A 24,071-nucleotide genomic window follows, 5' to 3' on the forward strand; every position below is an offset into this window, starting at 1 on the left:
CATCTTTTTAAGTCTTTTTTTTGTGTTGTTATTTTTTTTTACTGCGAGGTAAAATACTTCTCAGTAATTTAAAACTATTACACAATTTTCTAAGTAGGTAATTATGTTTATATAATGATAACATGATGTATATAATATAAAAATAATTTAAAGTGTTGTTTTTTTATGATTCGCGATTCTCTTAAAAAATATTTTTAAGCTACAAGCACTAAGAAAGAAGTATATTTAGATACCAGCCACTGTTGATTAAAAGCCTTAAAGCGTGAATAATGTGTTATTCATATTTATTTCATTAACTTATTTTGTGTTGACTTCCGTATAGATAAAAAGGACACAACAAATTCTTACCACTTATCTAAGTTTGCAGATGTATGAGTGTGTGTTTGTGTGTGTGAGTGTGGTTGCCTGTGTGAGCCTATGTGTATATGTTTGTGTGTGTGACAAAGATAAAACTACACCCAAATCAACCCGATAAGACGACAGTTGTGATTGGCCGTTATGTTTAGCTGTAAGACCCTATGACTGTGTCGAGATATCTGTGTTCCTGGTCCAAGCTAGTCTAGCTGCAGCTATACCGGGATCCAACACTGTATGTCAGTCAGACAACATTGTTGTACAGTCTGTCATCAGTCATCATACAGATAAGCCTCACCTAACCGTCAAAACGTCAGTCATGCGAACAATACCAGTTATTGATACACATTTCTGATATAGGATGTTATAAAACTTTTATGTTCTTTAATGTTTTTCCAAGAGTGTATATAATGACTGATGAAAAGAAAAAGGTTAATTGCGTGCTCCCTATACTAATTGTGATTTTATTCCCCATTGTATCAGGTAAAGTATTATAACTACTTAAATAGTTAATGTTAAATGTTTTGTTATTTATTAATGTTATTTCGTAGGATTAAACTTTACGATCAGCCATTTATAAAACTCAATAATTAATTCAATTGATGACGTAATGCTTAATTAAAAAACTAAATAATGCATTAATTAATTACTCAAATGATTACTTTAAATACTAAAAGTAATTACTTTGGCCACCGTTACAGTGAAGTGGTATACATATTTTAGAATTGATTTTCTTTCTTAGCTAAGCTATTAATTAATTGTTTTAGTAAGTTTACCTTTAAATTAATGATCGAATAATGAATGTATCAACCTATCAGTAACCTAATAAAGTCTGTAAACCAAAAATTCAGATTAAACAATAACTAAATAAATCAAAGCTGTACATAATTAGCTATGTTTATGTACACGAATAATACAGATATACTTTAAAATATTTACAAAATTTTAAACAACGCAAACAGGATGGTTTATTCAACTAAAGGCAATCATAAACACATTAAATTATATCAATCTACACATTGTAAATGTTCTCATGACGACCTATTTTTAGAATGTAAAAATCCAAATGTTTATCTTCGAAAAAAATGTGATAAAAATTTAGGTCAAGCACACAACACAAAATACAAGATCACTAGACAAACTACACAGTTGACAGCTAGTGTGTTGTTAGGGGATAGGCCTAGAGATATAATATATAAGGCATCGCGTTATAACAATATACAGCAAACGAAAAACACATAAAGAGCTAAGAAATTATATATATATATATATATATATATATATATATATATATATATATATATATATATATATATATATATATATATATATATATATATATATAAGGCCAAGCGATATATCAAAATAATGCCTTGAGAAAATGAATATAGGATATTTCGATATATTGTTTAGAAATCTATTTTACAAAAGTACTAGTCTAATAGGGCAAATGGATTTAAGTATATACGTGTCAGTAGTTGATGCAGAATTTTTTTCTGGCTACCACTCCCCCCCCCCTTACAAAATAGAATGTTAATAGAAAAAATATACTTCTACAATTGTCCCCCCCCCCCCACCCCATCTTCCGAAAATGTCAAGCCCCCCCCCCCTCTCTCCCCGGAGAGAAAAGTCTAAAAGAAACACTGGTAATATGCCGATATGGGGCTTAGCACTATGGACATGTGAAATTGATACAGCTCTACAGCAGTTTCAGCGTCTATCGCATAGGACTTATAGATACATGTTTTATATAGCTTAGCGGTATAATATTGTAGGTCCTTGCTTTGTACCAATGTAAGACCTAGCTATTTAATAATTTAAGGCTGATTGTAGCGATGTAGTATATTACCTACCTCTTACGCATAAACGAATATATCACTTCAACACAAACACTGTATACACACGGCCGGTGATGAGTTATGTTGTTATTGAAATATTAGAATGTGGCATCATCATCTTTTCCTTTTTGTGTCCAAGACATATGGGGCCGTCACAGAAAGCTCCCTCCACATTTGTCGGTCACCAGCTATTTTCCTGGCAGTCCCTCGTGATTGTCCTGCCTGTCTGCTGCTTCCCCGCTGTGTGCCTCCACCTCTCCTTTGGCCTCCCTGCTTTCTTTCCATTCCTGCGATGTCTTCTGAATTCATTCCTAGGACATGCTCCATCAATCGCCTTAGAATGTGGCATTGGCCGAGTATATTTCTTTCCCCTGCAACCTGCCTTCCAAATACGCCAATACATTCATAATTAGCTTACTAGCCTAATATAAATTTGTTTGATTCCAAAACTAATTGTATTAGATTTAAAATTAGTTTTTAATGCAGGTTGTTCCAAGATTATGATACAATTTACCTAGTCCCATATTTTGTATCCATATATTTTTAACATATACAATTTAGGTACTAGTCAGAATGGCCCGTGTACATTCTAAACCCCCACCCCCTCCAATAGCGACCCCCCGCCCCCAAATTCCTTAAAAATACTGCTGATCTTTTCAACACGTAGTTCAGAATTTAAAATGTTTTAATGCTTGCATTTGTTTATCACATCGAAACTAAATATTTTCATTTATAGCACAAGAATACGAATAACGCATTCCTAAGAGTCTGTCTATTTCACTTTAAAGATCAGTAATATAATTATGTAAATGGTGAACAATTTAAGGGACCAACTGGGGATTCTTTAAATACAATTAAACCACCAATGGCCAACTACTTTACATAAAGACATTCTACAATAGCCTATTTAATTAAAAATGTAAAGTTTGTCTAAATAATACTGGAGACGGGTTTGTACGAAAGCCGAAACACGGTACGTATTCTGAGTTTTAGACACGTATCCATACTACGCCTCGTGTGCCGAAACATGGTGCGTATTCTGAGTTTTAGACACGTATCCATACTACACCTTCCCTCGTGTGCCTTGCACGGCTAGCAGCTTAGTGGGACGTGCTACCAGTACCTGTTTTACTTACATCACTGAAGCAGGATCCTGTCAATGACAAAATGTCAACAAGTAGTCTATATTGGAATTATTTCTTTAGTTTTATTTAGTCGAAAAGATTTTTTGTTCTTAAAACATGAATGACTTCTGAAATCTCTAAAATATTTATATTTTGTCTTGCTTAGAGATACAGAAACAAATACATCTAGTCTGATAAAGCCAAACATTTAGATGTTTGACTAATACAACAAAACATCTAAATGTTTAAAACTGATATAATAAAAACATCTAGGTTTTAACTGATACAACCAAACTTCTAAATGTTTTACTGATATAATAAAACCTCTAAATGTTTAACTTATAAGCCTACACCTAACATTTGAATGTTTAATTCTATATTGTACAAAGCCAGACCAGTGGCGTAGCGAGGTCGGGTGTCACCCGGTGCAGCACTTAATGGTGTCACCCCCCCCCCCCCCCAAGGCGTATGGACCCTTCCCGGGGACAAACTTTCAAATTTTCGATTTGCGCCACCCCCCCCCCCCCCCCTCAAACTTTCGATTTGCACCCCCCCTCAAGGTTTTCTCAATATATTTTTCTATTTTTTGCCTTGGTGTCACCCCCCTAAATGGTGTCACCCGGTGCGTTCCGCACCCCCCGTCCCCCCCTCGCTACGCCTCTGAGCCAGACTGATCTAGCCTACAACTTACAAGTGTTTGCTATGTTTCAGAATGCCTCCTCTGCTACCAGTGTGGAGACACGAGTGAGCACCAGAACTGCCTACACGACTGGCAGGGTCTGATCAACACCTCCTTGGGCAACTCTACTCTCTACAAGAAAGACTGCACGGCAATGAATAAGAACTGGACTATGTGTATGATTGAAAGTGCTGAGACAGAGGGTATGTGTTGCTGGCTGACATACTTATAGGCTGGTTTTTTCTTGTTGAGACGTATTTAGTACATCGTCGTAAAATATGGTACTATGTGGAACTTACTTGGTGATATATTGTATAATGGACAACACAACGTATAGCGTACGATACAACAGACTAGATAACACTAATGATGATATTAAATAATACTAAAGAGTTTTTACATATACATATATATATATATATATATATATATATATATATATATATATATATATATATATATATATATATATATATATAATACTACAATACTATAATTAATAATAACTTAAAAAAGTTTACGACACAAATTACCATACACATTACTTAACACACTCCACGTCCTCCTCCATAATCACACGCCAACCAACCGCCACACACCCTAGCACACGCTCTGACACCCGTCAACTGACACACCTCACGTGAACACTTCTCGCTCCATGTAAACACACTCTACCAAGGGCTACAACTATAAACAAAGAGAGGGTACCTGTCGTTCGAACACACAATACACACACACACACACACACAACACACACACATCAGAGGATGCTACATGTAAGGGACGTAACAACCATATGGATTTTTGAATGACTAGACTGCATCATCTGCACTGTTTGGTATAGGTACCACTATGTTTTCCTCTGAGAAACTGTGTGGTTCTATATGATAGTTTGAGGTGCTATATTTTTTTTTGGTATTATGTGTTTCTATATGTTACTATCAGGGGCGTAGCGAGGGGGGGGGTGCGGACCGCACCGGGTGACACCATTTAGGGGGGTGACACCAAGGCAAAAAATAGCAAATCGAAAGTTTGAGGAGGGGGGTTGCAAATCGAAAACTTGAGGGGGGGGGGTGAAAAGCGAACGTTTGAGGGGAGGGGGGTGCAAATCGAAAACTTGAAAGTTTGTTTCCGGGAAGGGTCGCTACGTCTCTGGGGGGGGGGGGGGGTGACACCATTAAGTGCCGCACCGGGTGACACCCGACCTCGTTACGCCACTGGTTACTATGACATTGTATGTGTACTATCTGATACTATTGAACATCAGTTTGACTTCTAAATGATAAACAAAACTTAAAATGGTGACCCTCGATCTATGAGTATTGTCGTATCTATATTTACATTGCCGTTGAGTTATTCACTTGACAAACATATCATGTTAACTTTTTTAACATAAAATGTTAAAATTTGTGTAATTGTCGTGTTATAAGAGTGTTTAAACCGTCTGATAGTTTAGGCTCAGGCTTAGGTTTTAAGGTAATTTTTTGGGTTTAGTTTTATTTTGTATAAAAATTAGTTGAACGCGGTAGGGAACGACATTTAAAACATCAAAAACTGGTTTGCAACAAAAACAAATATGAACTTTATTTTAAATGATACATATGTGGTTTAAAAAATAATAATAACCGTTTCCCCCAGGTAAATACACCTTGTTCCATAGAGGCTGTACCGACGGCGAGAGCTTTCCAGAAAAATTCAACTCGTCACGCTTCACCAACATCGCCGCCAACAACGCCAGTACGTGCGCCTACCTGCCCGGCCTGACACGTCTCGTCTGCTACAGGTACTGCCAGACTGACTACTGCAACGGTCCCCAGCCTCCCAGCTGTAACGGTTCCAGCCTGTGTGACGCTGCAGGGATGATGGTGCCATCCAGGTCTGCTGTGGTGGGGATAAGTCTGGTTGTAGCTGCGGTTCTAGTCTTCTGATTCCACAGTCATTGCATGTTCTAGAACATTCAACAAAAATGTATTTAAAGTGTAAATAAAACTATTTTTAAAACAGTTTTAATTCGTCTAGACTTCTAATTTTTGTATTAACATAGTTATTCCAATCTTGTATAAACAAACGTCTGAAACCAATGGAGCAAGATTTGATTCTTCAAATCTCAACTGGAATAAACAAGAATAACACAGTATCTAGCGTTCATTGCTAATATAAACGATGATAATTGTTGTAAAAGCTTATTAAACTATTCATTTTAAAATGTTATTTTCAATCATTAAATATATTATGTATTGATTTATAACAACAGCGTGAATCAAACCAATTGATTTCAGATGATATTTATGTAATCTTATAACGGTTCCATAACGAATGATCTCATGAATAATTATGTCAGACACAATACCCCAGAATATATATACCACTGACAAAACAAAGATAGTAGCGATTGTGAATATCGACAGTGTTGTGCTTAGGACGGTATTTAGACAAATGGTCCTGGTTATCATTGTGGGTTGTTGTTGTTGTTTTTTTTTTAACTTTCATCTTGGATAGTGTAATGTTTGTTTTATTTAAAGGCCCTTAGGGGTCATCCATAAATGACGTCACACTCGTAGGGGGGAGGGGGGGTCCGTAATTTTGTGACGATGTGTGATGAGGGGGAGGGGGTTCAGATGTTGCGACGTCACATTTTTGCATTATAAAAAAGCAATGTTAGAAAACGAATTTTAGACGTTATTTCGCATTTTAGATAACTGTTTTAATAAATTGTAATAGTTTAGACAAGATTTTAGAAAAATATCGATGTTTTAAGAAAATTCAACTGCAATTTTGAGGGGGGTTGTAGGTTGAGGTGTGACGTCATTTTAGGGGGGGGTCTGGCTTTTTGTGACGACGTGTGACGGAGGGAAGGGGTGGGGAGGTAAAAATCGTCCAAAAAAGCGGGACGTCATTTATGGATGACCCCTAAACAGAGCTTTAAACTACATAACTTAACGATCGTACCACAGGCATTACGGGTTCACTTTGTTTATAGATTGAATTGTTTTGTCAAATACAGCGGTTTATTACAGACAGCAGTAGCGTACGCAACGTGGGAGCAGGGAGAATGCCCGCTCCCCATCTGGAAATTTTCAGCAAAGTGGCGCCTTTTTGGAAACTTTTTAAACTCAAAGTCTTAAACCATTATATTTTTTTACTTTTTTTTTGGTCGGCACATCTATGGAAATCACAAGATTTATTTCATGCAGCCATTAAGCATAACAGTAATAGACTAGTAGAGTCTACGTTTACAACACGTATTAGCAGCTGTATCAGTTTCTCATTCTAAAAATAAATTATTACAATGCATTGCATTGCAACGTTTAAAAAACCTCTACGAGTAGTACCACTTGGCAAGAGGGGTGTAAAGTTTAAGGCAACTGTATAATGTATTTGCTTAAGAATAATTGAATTAGAAAATGTTATTCATAAAACTTCACACGTAATTACTTTATACATACAGTTTGAATCATATAATTTATTTTATGAAATTACAATACAGACACAATACAGACACAAATACAACTGATGTGGCAACTCTATTTAAATTTACTTATGAGCAAACTGCGTAGCGGTGGGGACATTTTGACAAGGTCAACAACGTCATCACGATGAAGTAGTAGTATTACGATAGTTTGGGCGATAGTAATTACGATTACAAATTATATGAAACAGTATCAACTTTATATTAATTATTATTTTAGTTTACTAGATCTAGATCTATATTAAATTTGAATAATGCTATATTTTGTATTTAAAAAAACAACAACTTAATTTAAACTAACACTGATCGCACAGTTAATTATCCGCTCAGCTCAGTGGCGTAGGCAGGGGGGGGAGGGTTATGTGGATTACCCCCCTCCCCCCATGGACCCCTCTGTAAAACACATTGTCATAATACCACTGCTACTTATTTAAATCAATTTCTGAATCAGTATACATGTGTAATTGTATATGTATGTTTAGAACGGTCATCTAAAAACTGACGTTATGTTCACTCTGAATTGGTTATCCCCCCCTCTAGCCCCAACCCCCCACCCCCACCCCCACCTCACCACCAAAATTGTGTAGAGCGACATTAATGTCACACCTAAGTTTTTTTTTTTTGTTTTTTTCTCGTCTCAAACATGTAATTTACAGCGTCAGTTGTGTGTTCGCTTTAGTATTACAGTTTTCATCATCGGCTTATGAGGACTGATACAGATTTACAATAGTAATATTTCTTTCTTACTTGTATTGCAGCCTACTTTCATTCATTTTAGATAATTTATTTATACATAGATCTAATACAAAACGTCTAAATATTTTTTTTTATTTAAAAAAAAATAGAAAAAAAACAACCTGAAAATGCAAATGTGTAATTAAGTGATGATTCAAGGGATATTTTTTCCTCGGCGTGGTGGGCTGAGGGGGGGGGGGGGTGTGGACTGGGTGGAATTTGGGTTTTTAAGTAGAGTTGAAATAAATTTGGGATTACAGTTAATTAAAATGATATTAAATGTAAGCAATAGGAAACGTTATGTTATTACAATGAGACACATCAAAGCAAACATTCTTCCCTTTCAAACATCTATATTTATACAGTCCTCAGTTTTAGTTTTTTAATTTTATTAATTCAATTATTTTAAACATTTAAATCAGTAATAATAATCAAACTTATTTTTTTTTTTGCACGATTACAATACTTTCTCCACACTCTGTATATGCGAGAAAGTAAAATATTTTAAAAACCCAAATGTGATCTCCTCAAATCAAACTATTGTAGTGAAAAGCTAGGTTTATACAAACTTTGATTTGAAAAACTTTTGTTATGCAGTAATTAGCATTTATTAAAGATATATTTAATTCTGCCTGCAGACAAGATATTTTTGTAAAAACAAATAGTGTTAAGCTACTTTATTTGATTTTTAAGTAACTATTTATTTGTTTTGATATTTAAAGTTAAATGTGTAGACATTTACATATTTATATTAAAAGAGTGATTATTTCCCCCTTTCGCTTGTCTTAATTATGTCCCAGGAATTATTATGTAAATTTTTTTACAAGGATTACAAAACAGATTATGTTGCGTTCATTGCTTTTGGTTGTAATGCATATATATATATATATATATATATATATATATATATATATATATATATATATATATATATATATATATATATATATATATATATATATACTTGTCTAAGCCCACACAATTGATTTAACACAAGGGAATAAATAAACTAGTTCGTTGATTTGTAGTTAACGATGTGTTGTTGCTTTTTTCCTTCACGTTATACCAGCTACAGTTGTTCTTTTTTTTTAAAAATACTATCATAACTTTGCCAAAACATAAATGTAATTCGTAATTAAAAAATTACACAATTATACACACGAGAATCACCCTTTCATCAACAGTATAACAGCACTGAGATATATTATGTAAATCAGTCGTTTATGGCACCATGAACCTTTTAGAAGCAGTAAGTTTAGCTGCCTAATTGGCATAATTTTACTCTATTGTTTGTTATGAAATGTTCACGGAATTCTAACTTCATAATACTAAGATGTTTTAAAATAACAAGGAAACGAAATTGTATACGATTAATTCATTTTAAAACATCGTACCATACTACGAAGTATAAAATATAACTAGCTGCATCCCGTGCTCCGCCACGGTAAATCTTTTTTAAATGTACCAACTTGGGAACAGAACAAAACTAAACACAACGCAAACGAACGCAAAAAAAAAAAAAAAAAAAAAAAAAACGAAAAAACAAACACAACACTCATAACATAAACACAATTTAAATGCAATCATAAAGGCATATTGCTCACAGTCTAGCCCGTAGCGCCAAATCGCGCCCTTTCCGGTGATTTGCACCCCCCTCAACTTTCGATTTGCACCCCTTTCCCCCCCCCCCCCCCCCCCGCCCTAAAACTTTCGATTTCCACCACCCCCCTCCTCGCAAATTTTTTCCAACCCACTTTGGCGCCCCCTAAGGTCGGCACCCGGGGACATATGCCCCCCCCCCCCTCGCTACGCCTCTCCTATAAAACCCGAAAGATAGAATAACAATTATAAAACAGTATAAATAATAGGCAGTATCTATAATATATACAATATTTCACTTTATCCATTCACGCATTTTTTTTCCAGTACTTTAAATTTTAAAAATTTACAATAGTGTTTCATAACTAAAACCATTGCGCACCTAATGAACGTGATGACGAGTCTATAATAGTGCTGAATAGTTGATTAAAAATTATAAGTAATAAACAGTAGGGCCTACATTCAGTGAATAAAATAAATAAAAGTTTGCCTTTTATCAATCCATGCTAATTATAATTTTCTAACAATAATTTCCTCTTACACATCCGAATAATTTGCATTCACATTTTGCTAATTATATTATTGCAACACTAATTCCTTCTATGACTAACGTATATTTGCATTCACATTTTTTATTAGCGTGAGTTTAATGTATTTTTAAATTACCTCCTTTGTCAAAATTAGAAAAGAGTTAAATTAATTTGATTTTTCTACCCTACTGTTATTATGTTATTAAAATGTATCCACTTTTTCTGGGAACCTAAACGAAAATGATATTTGACATTAATCTTTTTAATACGTTTTAGCAGTTTGCATGTATTTAATATTTTCTTGACGTTATGCGAAAGAGTAAAAACCGTGGCAATTATAAAATAGCTCTATGCCGCTATATAAACAAACCCTACTCTAATACTTATAATAAGACACTGCGGTGCACTGAAAAGCACAGTATGGTGCGAATGTTTACTTTTATGGTTCCAAAAGCTATAGCGATGACAGAAGGAAGGAAGGAAGGAAGGACTGACACACGCTCAGCCCGCTAATATTATAGATATCATGTTCAGAATTCCTATTTTTGGAAACCAAATCATTGGATTTTCCCGTAAGTTCAAATTCAAATAATTCCTTTCGCTTCAAGCAAATATGAAAATAATTTATTGCGATGTCTTAGATTAAATGACGCAAAGTAGGTAAGAAACAATTATATGTTTTATTATATCTATTCATTTTTTCTAATTAACTATTGATTACATAATTGTTTAATAAATCGTTATGTGTTTATTAAAAAACGATTTAGAACTATTAATTAAAAATATAATTTCCGAACATTTTCAGAAGTTATATGTAAATTGTTGGTAAAGAAAAGGTATTAACATATAGGCCTATTCAGGCTTGACGTGATTTTCAAGGTAGAAATATAAATTTTTAATCTACTAAATGCAAATAATAGCTGAATAGATATTACTACATATATTAAAGTGTAAAAGTGTTCACAACTCTGGCAGAATGAAAAAGGAAGCTGTTTTGTTTGCGGCCATATTGAGTTTACTGTCTGGGGAAGTCAGCAGAGAATGTAGTTATGGGCCGTGTGGTCCTGCTCAGTATTTCAACACGACAACTAAAATCTGTACTGTGTGTCAAGCTGGTTGGTATATGAATCTTGACCAGCACCAATGTTTGTCGTGTATCAGATGTTACCAGCCTGATGACGGGAGTCATGAGGAGATAGTGACAGAATGCAACACTACACACGACACACTGACTAGGTGTCTACACGGCTACTATCTGGACGGTGACAAATGCAAACTGAATCCAGGTATTCTTACCTACACCTGTTTTATGTAACCATAAATAGTTTAGATCGATATCTAGATATGGGATAAGCATACAGCGTGTGTCTAAATTTAACTTCATGGATCAACTTATGAAGCGACATTTCAGATACGTCTGTCTTAATTTTACAAATTTCAGATAATTGATTTTTAATTATACAAATTTAAATAGGCCCTCCTCGTAGTTAAAATATAATTTTACAAAGTAATTTTTAAAAAAAGTGTCTTTGAATGCAGTTTTACAAATGTCAATCACTATTGTTTTAGATGCAAATTTCTCATTGCAACAGATCGAACTGCTAAGACGACTACTGACAATCAGGAAATACGAATCCCTGTAGTAGAGACACAATCAAAGGAAACAAAAGTTCGTGACCTGACGGGTAATAAAGATTCAATGGACAACTTATCCAGACAAGATGAGGCAGCAGAATCCAACACAGAAAAATATGACAGCGTATATCTGTGTCTGGTCCCAATACTTATTCCTATTGCTTTAATTTTTTTAATTAGAATGTTGGTATGATCTTATGAATCTTTAGGTCTATCAGTAATCGGAGTGTGAGATTTTTAGTGCATAGAAAGATGAGAAATAGTTAACTATTATATATATATATATATATATATATATATATATATATATATATATATATATATATATATATATATATATATACACACACAAAAGATTCCGCACATATGTAAGTCGCAAAAAGAAATCTAAGCTAAATTCTTTCTGTTTTGGGACTTTTTTAAAATCATAATCAAGGTTAAGCCATACACACATAAGTGTTTTTTAATGTAAACAATTTTGTAGTATCTAAATAAGGCGCCGATAATTTGTGTAGTCTCTTCTGTAAACGCAAGTAAATTGGTGCAGTAAAGAAATAGGAGTAGCATTGTGAATCTATGGTATGAATAATTTATTGTATTTCTTTGAACAGTAGCCTACATTGTGTAGATTTAGTAATTTGAAATCATACTCTTGGTTCAAACACATAAAAGAAAAAAACGTATCTAGCAATATATTTGTTTTTGTAAAACTTGTAATAGATGTTAGTAGTTATTTAAAATAAATTACCTTGGCTGATGTTTCTTGGGAGACTATGATATTCTAGAACCGAGCCTTGTGAGGGTACCCCATGCGGACGGAATGATATCACTTCGATCTCTAGTAGAATCAATACTTTGCCTAAATAATTTACATACAATGCCACGTCACAAGGCTCCAAATGATTTGTTATGCTGTGTGATTTTCAAACGGCATCCGTCTTTACAGTAGTTCTAGAGAAAATATAATCGATATATTTCTTTTAAAATTAGATAATAACTTTAACATATCGTTGGTAAAATGCGATAAGCGAAACGCGAAATTACGAGGCGGTAAAATGCAAGTACGTAACCTAACATGTTAAACTTTAGAATAGTTCACACTAAGTAATAATATAGGTCTAGTCACTAGTCTAAGATCAGGACTAGGATTACACTAGCTGTTATGCTCGCCATCTTTCTCACGATGTACAAACTATACAGGCATGTGGTCAAATATTCTTATTCTGCTGTCTTCAACGACTTTCCTGACATGTTTGCGAACAAAACTTCACTTTACATGTACTTAAACTGAAATATTGAAAATCATTTCTTTTTAGTCATTGCAACATATAGCTTTAGTAAGATTATACCAAACTAAATTTACTTTTTACTTTTTAGTATATTATTCATTTGTGAGTTGTTGTTTTTATTTGTAAATACAATAAAAGCTTTTTCCCTTTGGTTACATTTTTTGTTGTTGCGATATTTAGTTTGTGTGTGTTAAAATCCACACAGTAACTTCTAATCTCTACTACTGAGTTACCAGTATTTCTTTCCTAAAACAAACCCAACAATTACAGGCCCAATATATCGACTATGTATTATTGAAACTTTTGAAGTCGTTAAACAGCTGTTGACATATTTATTACCTTAATCCCAGCAAAAAATAAATTTCATAGGATTTACCTTGTTTTCTTTGCGTACACTCTATCATTGTTTGGACAAACTTCTTTAAATTTGGAGTCAGTCCAATTTTGAAAATTTCGCAATACGTCCAACATTTAATTTCAAAATCCAACAATTTCTATTTATGTTAACGATCATTTAATACTAAGTAGAATTGTGTTCTGTAACTAAATAAAGAAATGGTAATAGGGCTGGTAAGTAGGTCACGAACCAGTTCTACGGCTCAATAAAACCTACATAAGCCATAGAACTGATTGGTGACCTACATAACAGCCCTATTATATGCGACGGTATAGTATTTGCCCATAACAAATGTATAGTTAGCACAAACATCAGCTGTCTATAGGGCTGGTAAGTAGGTCACAAACCAGTCCTATGGCTCATGCAGGTTTTATTGAGCTGCAGAACTGGTTGGTGACCTACTTACCAGCCCTATTGTGATGGAGTAGCGTGGATGGCGGGTAAAGACGATCGAATGGCTGGTAAGGTGAAGGCCAACTACAGTAGCCGTTGTCCATCACAACTGAACATTCACTCAAACGTTTTTGTGTTTAAGTTGTAAGATTTGTCGATTTTAAGTACATTTTGTTTTCGTAAATAATATGTTTTATTTTTTCAAAAACATGCTTAAAACCAATAGTTTCTTTTCATAAAGCAAGTCATATCTTGGAATTTTGAATCTTTATGATTTAAGTCGGATCCCACGAAGCATAACTTGCCTGACATGAATATCAACTCAATAAAACGGTAAATTTTTAATAAAATAAACTATACATTATATAGTCTATTGCTATTATGTATAAACTTTAATAATATAATGTAAACGATGCTTATTTTTTTAAAACTTTTAAAATTACTTGCTTATAACTAATTGTTCCAAATGCTGTTATTTTTTAAATTCTATTCTTTCTTTTCACGACGTTTTTCTCTTTCTTACCTAGTTGGTCTAGCGACGTATCAGTGACGTAACTTTGGGTAATTTTTCTTAGGATTGACCGATCGTTATACATTCACTGTAAAACTGCAAGTAAAATATAAAATGTTTATTTTATTAAACTGTAACTTTTGCTTCTGTTTTATTACCTTTTTTAAAATATTCTTGATGTATCATCGCCAAAACATCAAACATCACTTTATAATAGCACACATCACTTCATAGTACCACACATCACTTCATCTTATCAAGTATTACAACAACAAATCTAAAAAGAAACGAAATCAATCCAATATCTGGGTTGAGTTAACCAAAACAAAACAATAAACCTGTTTAATGGTGTTCTACCAGATGTTGCTGATAGGAGAAAACTTCAATCTTTCCTCATGATTTCATCGCTTGTATAATCCTTCCTTGGTAAACAAATGTATTAGTCTGAGTTGTAGTTGAGACACAAATCAAAAGCTTGTGTCTAGTGTCGTAAGACATACTAGACAATGATCGGTGTTTTATGCTCCATCCAGAAAGCTTTAAGTCAAACGTTTGTATCTGTTTGTATTGAAATAATTCCAGAAAATACAACCGTGCGATATATGCATGGCAAGCCTAATATAGAAATGTACATACATATGTATCATATATTCAATAAACAAAAATACCCACAAATATGTATATATGTATATGTGTATATATACATATATAATATATATATATATATATATATATATATATATATATATATATATATATATATATATATATATATATATATATATATATATGTATATATATATTATAAAATACATATAAATATATAAATATGTATATATATATATATAAACATATATATTATGAAATACCCAAGTTGTTTTTCAATATCTCTCGAAAAAGATTGATTACGTCAATACGCATGACGTCAATACGATCGTAAAACTGTGTTGTCCCTTCGTTGAAGAGAACTAATTGCCTAGATCATCCGCCATTAAGTAATAACCTCTTGTTGTTTATCTATTTTGTATTAAATTTCGTGTATGACGCATCACAGGCTACTTAAGTGGAAGTTGAGATATATAGTGAGGCTATCCTCAGACAACAGTTACTCTATTAGAGGAAGTTGAGATATATAGTGAGGCTATCCTCAGACAACAGTTACTCTATTAGAGGAAGTTGAGATATATAGTGAGGCTATCCTCAGACAACAGTTACTCTATTAGAAGAAGGCAAAGGTTCGGGTCGTTGGAAGCTCAGATAAAGTAAGTATGTTTATGTGACGCTCAGTATAGAATGCATTGTTAGAAATATTTTAGTAAATATTTTAGTGTAGCTCTAATTCTTACGAGTAGGACTATTTCTAAGTAGGCCTATCCTAGAGTTGAGAAGTTCTTGAAATTTTAAAACCAGCTTGCATAGGTTCTAAAAAAATGAATTTACATGTGATTTTTTTTTCCAGAATCTCTCTTAAACTAAAGTTAAGTAATATAATTTTGTGGACCAATATGCCATATGAATTGACTTTGTTGTAAATACAACAAAATTCAAACTTAAGAAATACATTTGAGTGATTGCCAATCACACTCAGTTCAAAAATTTCGTTTTATTACATCAAAACTAAAGTTAGTGTAAAATAGATTTTTTTTTCGACACAACAAATAAAAATGTTATGTTTTTACAAGCTTTTATTTAACTCACTTCCTCGTCAGTCTGTCGTCATTCTGTCTGTCTATATCGAAACGGCCGAGCGAAAATTCGGACACTTCTAACTGACAGACTCGGTTCACAGTTGGCACTAATGCACTAAAAAGTAGAAAATAAATTATAGACTACTATTTAAATTACTATAAAGAAAAGCGTGGGTATCTTTTCAAATATTAGTAAAGGTATCCAATAGGTACTAAAGTACTAAAATTGCCCACGCTTTTCTTTATAGTAATTTAAATAGTAGTGTATAATTTATTTTCTACTTTTTAGTGCATTAGTACATAAAAGCTTGTTATTAAAACGTTTTTATGACATTTTTACAAGCTTTTGTTTAACTCACTTCTTCTGTCTGCCGTCTGTCGTCAGTCGTCAGTCGTCAGTCTAGATCGAAACGCAGGAGCGAAAATTCGATTGGACACTTCTACTTGACTGATACGGTTCACACTTGGCACGTTGGTCAAGACATGAAGACAATGCAATCTGAAATTATATTTGACTTAATTGGATGCCTAATTATTTTTTATGAATTAATTAAAATTTTGACCAAATTAGTAGGCATTTCTCTCCAACCACACTACACGCGTCCTCACCTTCAATAGCGAGTTATCATGTTTCAATAGGCGCGCAATGGTTTTTAGTCATGCAACTCTATTGTAAATGAAAACATGTAAAGTACTAAACAAAATTTCATAAAAAAAAACGTTTTAATAACAAGCTTTTATGTACTAATGCACTAAAAAGTAGAAAATAAATTATAGACTGCTATTTAAATAACTATAAAGAAAAGCGTGGGTCACTTTAGTATCTATTGGATACCTTTACTAATGTTTAGGAAGAGACCCACGCTTTTCTTTATAGTTATTTAAGTAGTAGTCTATAATTTATTTTCTACTTTTTAGTGCATTAGTACATAAAAGCTTGTTAATAAAACGTTTATGAAATATTTTTTTTTAAATATATTTTTTTACTACTTTTGTTATGATAACAAAATGGATAGATTCGAGATCACAAATCGTATAAACGTTTTACGAGTATTTACAGGTCAAGTAACATAGCGACAGTAGATTATAAGTTACAACAAGTTGTTTGATTTTAAATTATTAACGGCACAAAATAGGAATGCATGGACAGATTTCTATATTATTTGTAAGGACGTTTTAAGTTTATTCAATACTTTTAATGTTACACTAGAAATATGATAATCGCAAAACAACGGAAAAAACTAAACATAAAAAATAGATTATTGTATATCTTTGTTTTTAAAAAATCCTGTTCATTGTTATCTCAGAAATAAAGGTTTTCTGATAATAAAAGTAAAGGTGAAGGTTCTGTTTCTCTAGGTATGTTTGCTACGATGCCTCTCATGCTTGTACTACTTGTTCTCTTGGCTGCTCAGTTAGCTGTTGGCTTGAGCGAAGGTGAGATCATCTTTTGTTTGAAGCTTACTTAAACATTTGGACGGCGTGGTCAGATGGTAGAGTGTACGAGTATTAACCCGATAGTCTCGAGTTCTAATTCCTTAAAAATTGTAAGATGCCCCTGTGTCCACATAAGTACCTGACTCAAGTTAATGAATTTAAATGTGGCTGGGTATACGGTTGGCCTCACAAAACCTACACATGCTAAACTCAATGATATAGTTGAGCTCTATTTCACCGGCCCTATGGACAGACTGGGATGAATAAGTTCTTTAATTTTGTACAAAAACATTAGGTGTATGTGTATGTGAGGGTGTATGTGTATGTGTATGTGAGGGTGTATGTGTTTCCCCATCAGTGAGCAGGTGTTGTTGTGCACATGTTTATGCGTACAAAATATACACACATTGAATGTGATTTTTCTTTTAGAGCATGAAGTAACAGTGACACTGCTATCAGAAAGATTCGACCCTCTAACCCGTCAGAAAAGGTCAACAGACTCTAACTTACCCGACCACCTGACCTTCCGTGTTGACCTAGATAACGACAACCTTGAACTTCGACTAAAGAGATCTGCTCTCTTGCCAGTTACAACAAGCGACCCAGATTCTACAAGATTAGCCAACCAGATTCCAGAGGTTAGATCCCCCCCCCCCACCCCGAACAACTTGGTAGAAGTTTTATTAGACTCCACCCACAACTTGCTTGAACTTTAATAATTAGTTTTAACTCACAATTTGGTAGATCTGATTCATTACACACACAACTGATTGAAATCTGATTGTTTATACACATAACTTTCTAAAAATGCCATTAACCCCACACAACTTTTTAGAAATTTGAAAGTACGTGTGTTAAGTGCGAGCTGCTGATTTTAAATGTGTGCATATAATGTTTATGTAATGTTTACTTCACTGACATACCTGGTACCTTTACCATTTGCAGAATGTTGCTGTATACACTGACATAAATAAAGATGCCGCTGTTATAGTTCGTAGAGATCAAAGCCTATACCAAATCGTATGTATAAATTATAAAATATACAGTTTTTCGATAGTGTTAAGAATAGACAAGTTGACATTGTGTCTATTTGGACAAGAGACAGTTGACCTTTTTTCTAGCTGGACTTGAGACGATTTAACTGTTTGTCTAATAGGTCGCTATTCAATTTGATGTTGTCATGGTGACTTGCCCTGATAAATATATTTTCAACAGAACGGAACGTTCTCACACAGACGAGAGTTGTGGGACCTGACGCCAGTAAATGGAACCATTCACCGGGTCAGACCGTGGAAGACGATGAACCGGACACTATCGTTTCTAGGAGACGCAGTCACCGACCCTAACCGTAAGGTTACATCTGTTATTCTTACTTAAACTTTTTATTATTTTTTTCGCACTTTTTGTTATTCGGCAATGGTTGAGTGGTTGTGTTTAATGTCAAATATTATGTTATTTTTTAAAATCGATTTATTTACAAATTTTTAGGTCAATGCTTGTTTGATGACGATGCAAGAATCTCAAAAATGTTTTAATCGAATTAGATCTTGCGTTATTTGCTGCAAATGCACTAGAATAGTTCTATATTCAGCAACAATAAAGAAAATTTGATCATGTTGTTGTTTTGGTGAGTTGGTGTTCACGAACGTTATTTCAGTGGCGTTGCTGTGTAGGTTGTCACCCGGAACGGACCCCCCCCCCCCCTATCAAATAAAAAAGTATAGATTATATATATATATATATATATATATATATATATATATATATATATATATATATATATATATATATACATATATATATATATATATATATGTTTTCATAGTAAATTATTAGATATGGTGACACCCCCACCCTGGTCGTTGATTAACTTTAATTAAAAGTAACTGAAAATATTCAACTTAACATCTTTTCCTCTGTAAATGTTGCAGTTAGTGTCACCTTTGAGTGATGTATATAGTTAAGAGTAAAAATAGTTATCTGTCTTATGTTACTAATACAGCTGGATGCAGCATTTTTTTTCTCTATAGTTAACGTCTTATTTGTCACCTACCTACCCTTGCCGGGGCTTATCAGTGTGTGTCTAAAAGACGCTTTCACTCTAGTTAAGCAATAATTAACTGGCAAAAACAATTTTTCGTCTATATATTTTGCAATTTTTTGTCTTGATGTCACCCCCTAAATGGTGTCACCTGGCGCGGTCCGCACCTCCCGCCCCCCGCCTCGCGACGCCTCTGCCTTATTTACAGATGTAACCTTTAAAAATGGACGTTACTGAAATATCTGTGTTCATTTTCCTAGCACCTTTACGCAAACAAAGACAGAACAGACCAAACCAGAACAGAACGGGGCCGAGGTCTCGACAGAAAAGGGCGGTCACCCAACATATTGTGGAGATGGCTTTTGTGGTTGACAATGCTGACTACGCCAAGTAGGGGCTAAACTAGTGAATTATGGCTAAGTAGGAATTTGGTTATAATGCATTAAACTCCGAGTATAAAGTCGGGCTCTGAATCAGCCGATTTGTAGTTGCCTGCAAAAGAGATCACTTTAATTGTAATATTTCACAGGTGGATGGCCAAGTTTGGCGGAAACACCTTAGTTTACATGAGGGCATGGTACACGTATGTTGCTGAGTCGGTAAGTTAAGCCTACCTAAGCACGTATGTTGCTGAGTCGGTAAGTTAAGCCTACATAAGACTTTCTTTTCAATTTTTATAACAGTTTGGATAAAAAACAGCAGAGAATAATACAATACGTTCCCCTATAGGCTCATTGAAACAATTATTTCTAACAACATGGTTTCAATCACATTTGTCTTGTATGACATCAACAGGTAAAAATTAGGTACGAGTCTATCAGCGACAGTGCTATATCAATCAGTACATCTGTGACTGGACTCAAAATTTTAACGGTAAGTTTGTAATGTTATATATAAAAAAAAAACCACAAAGTACGTTTTAATAACATGCTCTTTTGTAATAATGCACTAAAAATTAAAAAATAAATTATCCACTAATATTTTTTAAAAAACGGGAGTGATCTCCCCTATACTTTCTCGAATATTCTTATATAACATTACGTGGGATATAAGCATGATTTATAATCCATTTTTAATTACTTAAACTTTTTAAAATAGAACAGAATCTCGTAGAAAAAAGGATTGCGCACCAATTAAAAGCCAAACAATATGTGTATAATAAAGCGGATTATTAGTACTTTATAAATTTACATGCGTTTTTGAGAACTCGAAAATAGCGTAAATTACTACTTCCGGGCAACGAAAATTAATCATATTTTGACAGAAGGTAGAGAATTAGATATTGTACTTACATGTAAAATTTTGTTTATCTATATGAAAAAGTACCCAAGTTATAGGCTTTTGAAAAATTTAGAGTAGAAAAAGTTCCACTTCGGGTTATCGGAAATCGCTCAAAAGTTGATACAGATCTACAAATATAATATAATACTTTTGCACGAATACAATACTTTCTCTATACTTCGTATATGAGAAATTAAAGAGGTTTGTATAAATTGGTCTGCTTGTCTTTACTTGGACTATTTTCTGTACCTATGTCTACCCTTGGCGTTGAAATATCACTTTCTGTTAATATTGCTATTTCAGTTACAACGCCTGCTTCCACCCCCCTACACATATATTTAGCTTTATAACTTCAACAGGCTCGGCAGCCGGCGCCACGGCTATTACGTGACCCGACCGGCGCCACGGCTATTACGTGACCCGACCGGCGCCACGGCTATTACGTGACCCGACCGGCGCCACGGCTATTACGTGACCCGACCGGCGCCACGGCTATTACGTGACCCGACCGGCGCCACGGCTATTACGTGACCCGACCGGCGCCACGGCTATTACGTGACCCGAAGTGTCCCGGGCACCCAATGAGCACAATGGCGCCTACGTTCGTTTTTTTAAAAGCGTGTACACTAAAGACACGATAAGGTGCGATTTGTCGCCCAGGGCTATCCATTGAGCGCTATGGCGCGTAAGTTCGTTTTAAAGAGTGTAATATAAAATGAGTAATAAGTAGTATTATAGTCATTCACTGAATTGAATCAGCCGCGTCCGACCCAGAAGGGTGTGATTTTTCCCCAGTCTATTTTCGGACTTTTTTCTTAGCCCCGCGTCAATCCTCATATTACCTAACCACTGTTATAATAGTATTGCGACACGAAATACATATACCTTTAAGAAAGCTATGTATAAATTTAAAAAGTAAAAACCAATAACAGTATATTTTTTTTTTACTGGAAGAATGCTGCTGATGACCAGTTTATAAGCGTTATAACAACCGATAACAAGTTTGATGGCACTAGAGGTCTTGAGGTCTTTGCTGCCTGGTATCCGGGCCAGTCGGACATTAAAGCAAGTGACCACTACATGCTGTTTACTGGGTGAGTACATGGTCAATAGCTGTCACATAAACATTACCACTAGCTGTCACATAAACATTACCACTAGCTGTCACATAAGGTATACTGCCTCTAGCTGTGACTTATTCGAATCCGTTACTAATTGTCCTAAGGGGTCATCCATAAATGACGTCACGCTTTTTTTGACGATTTTTACCCCTCCCCCCAAAAATGACATCACACCTCAGCCTACAACCCCCTCAAAATTGCTGTTGAATTTTTCCTAAAACATCGATATTTTTCAAAACTCTTGTCAGAACTCTGTCAACATCGAGTATTTTGATCCATTCCTATTACAATTTATTAAAAACGTTTTCTAAAACGCGAAATAACGGCTAAAACTCGTTTTCTAACATTGTTTTTTCATATTGAAAAAAGTGACGTCACACCATCTAACCCTCCCCTTCATCACACATCGTCACAAAATTACAGGACCCCCCCCCCCCCCTCTACGAGTATAACCTCATTTATGGACGACCCCTAAACAATTAATACAATATGTATTGCCTAGCTAGGTCTACCGTTTTTATTATTGTTGCCATTTAGCCACTCTTGGTATTTTAAAATCTTGAAGTGAGGCCTAGAAACAAATATCCTCCATGTTGCTTTTTAAACATATTCCGCCTGCTTTACCGGAAATGCAAAAGTTTAAATATTTCATATTAGATTAAATTTTGAAACATATTATTAAAAAACGCAGACTCTACTTTAGCGCCTCATTTTTTTTTCGCTTTATTTTAACTTGCTTTACCTGTTGTCTAGTCATCATCGATCGAAACTGCCGAGCGAAATTCTAAGCACTTTTAACTGATCGATTCATTTCAAACTTGGCACTCACTTCAAGACCTGACAATGCAATCTAATTTTAATTTTGCCTAAACTGGATGATTAATTAATTGATTATTGATTAATTTATTTTTTTCTAAATTAAGTAGATTGTCCATCTGCAATTTTTAGCACTATTATGAGCGCATTATTATGTTCATTTGGTGCGCGATAGTTTTCAGCCATGTAACTTGATTGCAAATTTTAATTAAAGTACCGAAAAGAATGCATAAAAATCGTCTTTATATAAAAAGCAATAAAAAGAGAAAATAAATGATTTTCTTTATATAATAAAACACTCATATTTACATAACGATAAAGAAAATCATGGGTCTCTTCCTAAATATAAGTAAAGGTATCCAAGGAATAATATATTGACCCATACTTCTTTATAGTAATTTAAGTAGTAGTGTATATGTTTAAAGAAAAACATTTATTTTCTATTTTTTAGAGCATTATAATATAAAAGCTTGTTATTAACATGTTTTTATGCATTTTGTTTTTGTTTGGTCTTTGTATAAATCTATAGTGTGTAAGAATAAGTAAGAAAAAATCAAAGCTCTTGTAACACACTTGTTTTTCAGGAGGGATATCAACAATGCAGCCGGCATTGCCTATGTGTCAAGAGTGTGTGCCACTAATGGGGTTTCAATAACTGAAAATCTCTTCGAAGGGATCGTTGGGGGTATAGCAGCCCACGAGCTAGGACATAGGTAAATATACACAGGACAGATAAACATACACAGAACAGGTTAACATACACAGGACCGGTAAACATACTCAAAACCGGTAAACATACACAGGGCAGGTAAACATTCATAGTATTGTTGAGGGTATGGCAGCTAAGGAGCTAGAACACAGGTAAACATACACAAGAAATGTAATCATACAGAGGACAGGTAAATACACACAGGACAGGTAAACATTCACAGGACCAGTAAATGCACGCAGGAAAGGTAAACATATACAGGACCGTCAAACATACACAGGATTGTTAGGGGCGTAGCAGCTTACGAGCGAGGAAAAAGGTAAATTTAAAATCCTTTTAAAAGACGTGTATAAAGTTTACTCAGTATATTTGTGACTCAGTTGATCTCGGATAGTATCCCACTTGTTTCCCATTGTCCGAATAAT

General features: G+C 34.2%; 1 protein-coding gene and 1 long non-coding RNA gene across 2 annotated transcripts; both read left to right on the forward strand.

The window, feature by feature from the left end:
* Window positions 1–508: 508 nt before the first annotated feature.
* Window positions 509–5,998, forward strand: LOC131947202 (uncharacterized). The gene is made up of 3 exons (XM_059308352.1): window positions 509–837; window positions 4,028–4,198; window positions 5,634–5,998. Exons 1-3 carry the CDS (start codon window positions 732–734, stop codon window positions 5,921–5,923), a joined length of 567 nt encoding a protein of 188 aa, XP_059164335.1. The 5' UTR covers window positions 509–731; the 3' UTR covers window positions 5,924–5,998.
* Window positions 5,999–15,774: 9,776 nt separating this feature from the next.
* Window positions 15,775–18,310, forward strand: LOC131947213 (uncharacterized). Its single transcript, XR_009387849.1, has 3 exons — window positions 15,775–15,815; window positions 17,601–17,678; window positions 18,108–18,310. It is a non-coding gene; the product is annotated as an uncharacterized LOC131947213 (long non-coding RNA).
* The last annotated feature ends 5,761 nt before the right edge of the window (window positions 18,311–24,071 follow it).

This window comes from Physella acuta, unplaced genomic scaffold (assembly GCF_028476545.2).
Source record: "Physella acuta isolate Inbredline_101_S28 unplaced genomic scaffold, ASM2847654v3 ptg000589l, whole genome shotgun sequence".
In the NCBI taxonomy this organism is placed as follows: domain Eukaryota; kingdom Metazoa; phylum Mollusca; class Gastropoda; family Physidae; genus Physella; species Physella acuta.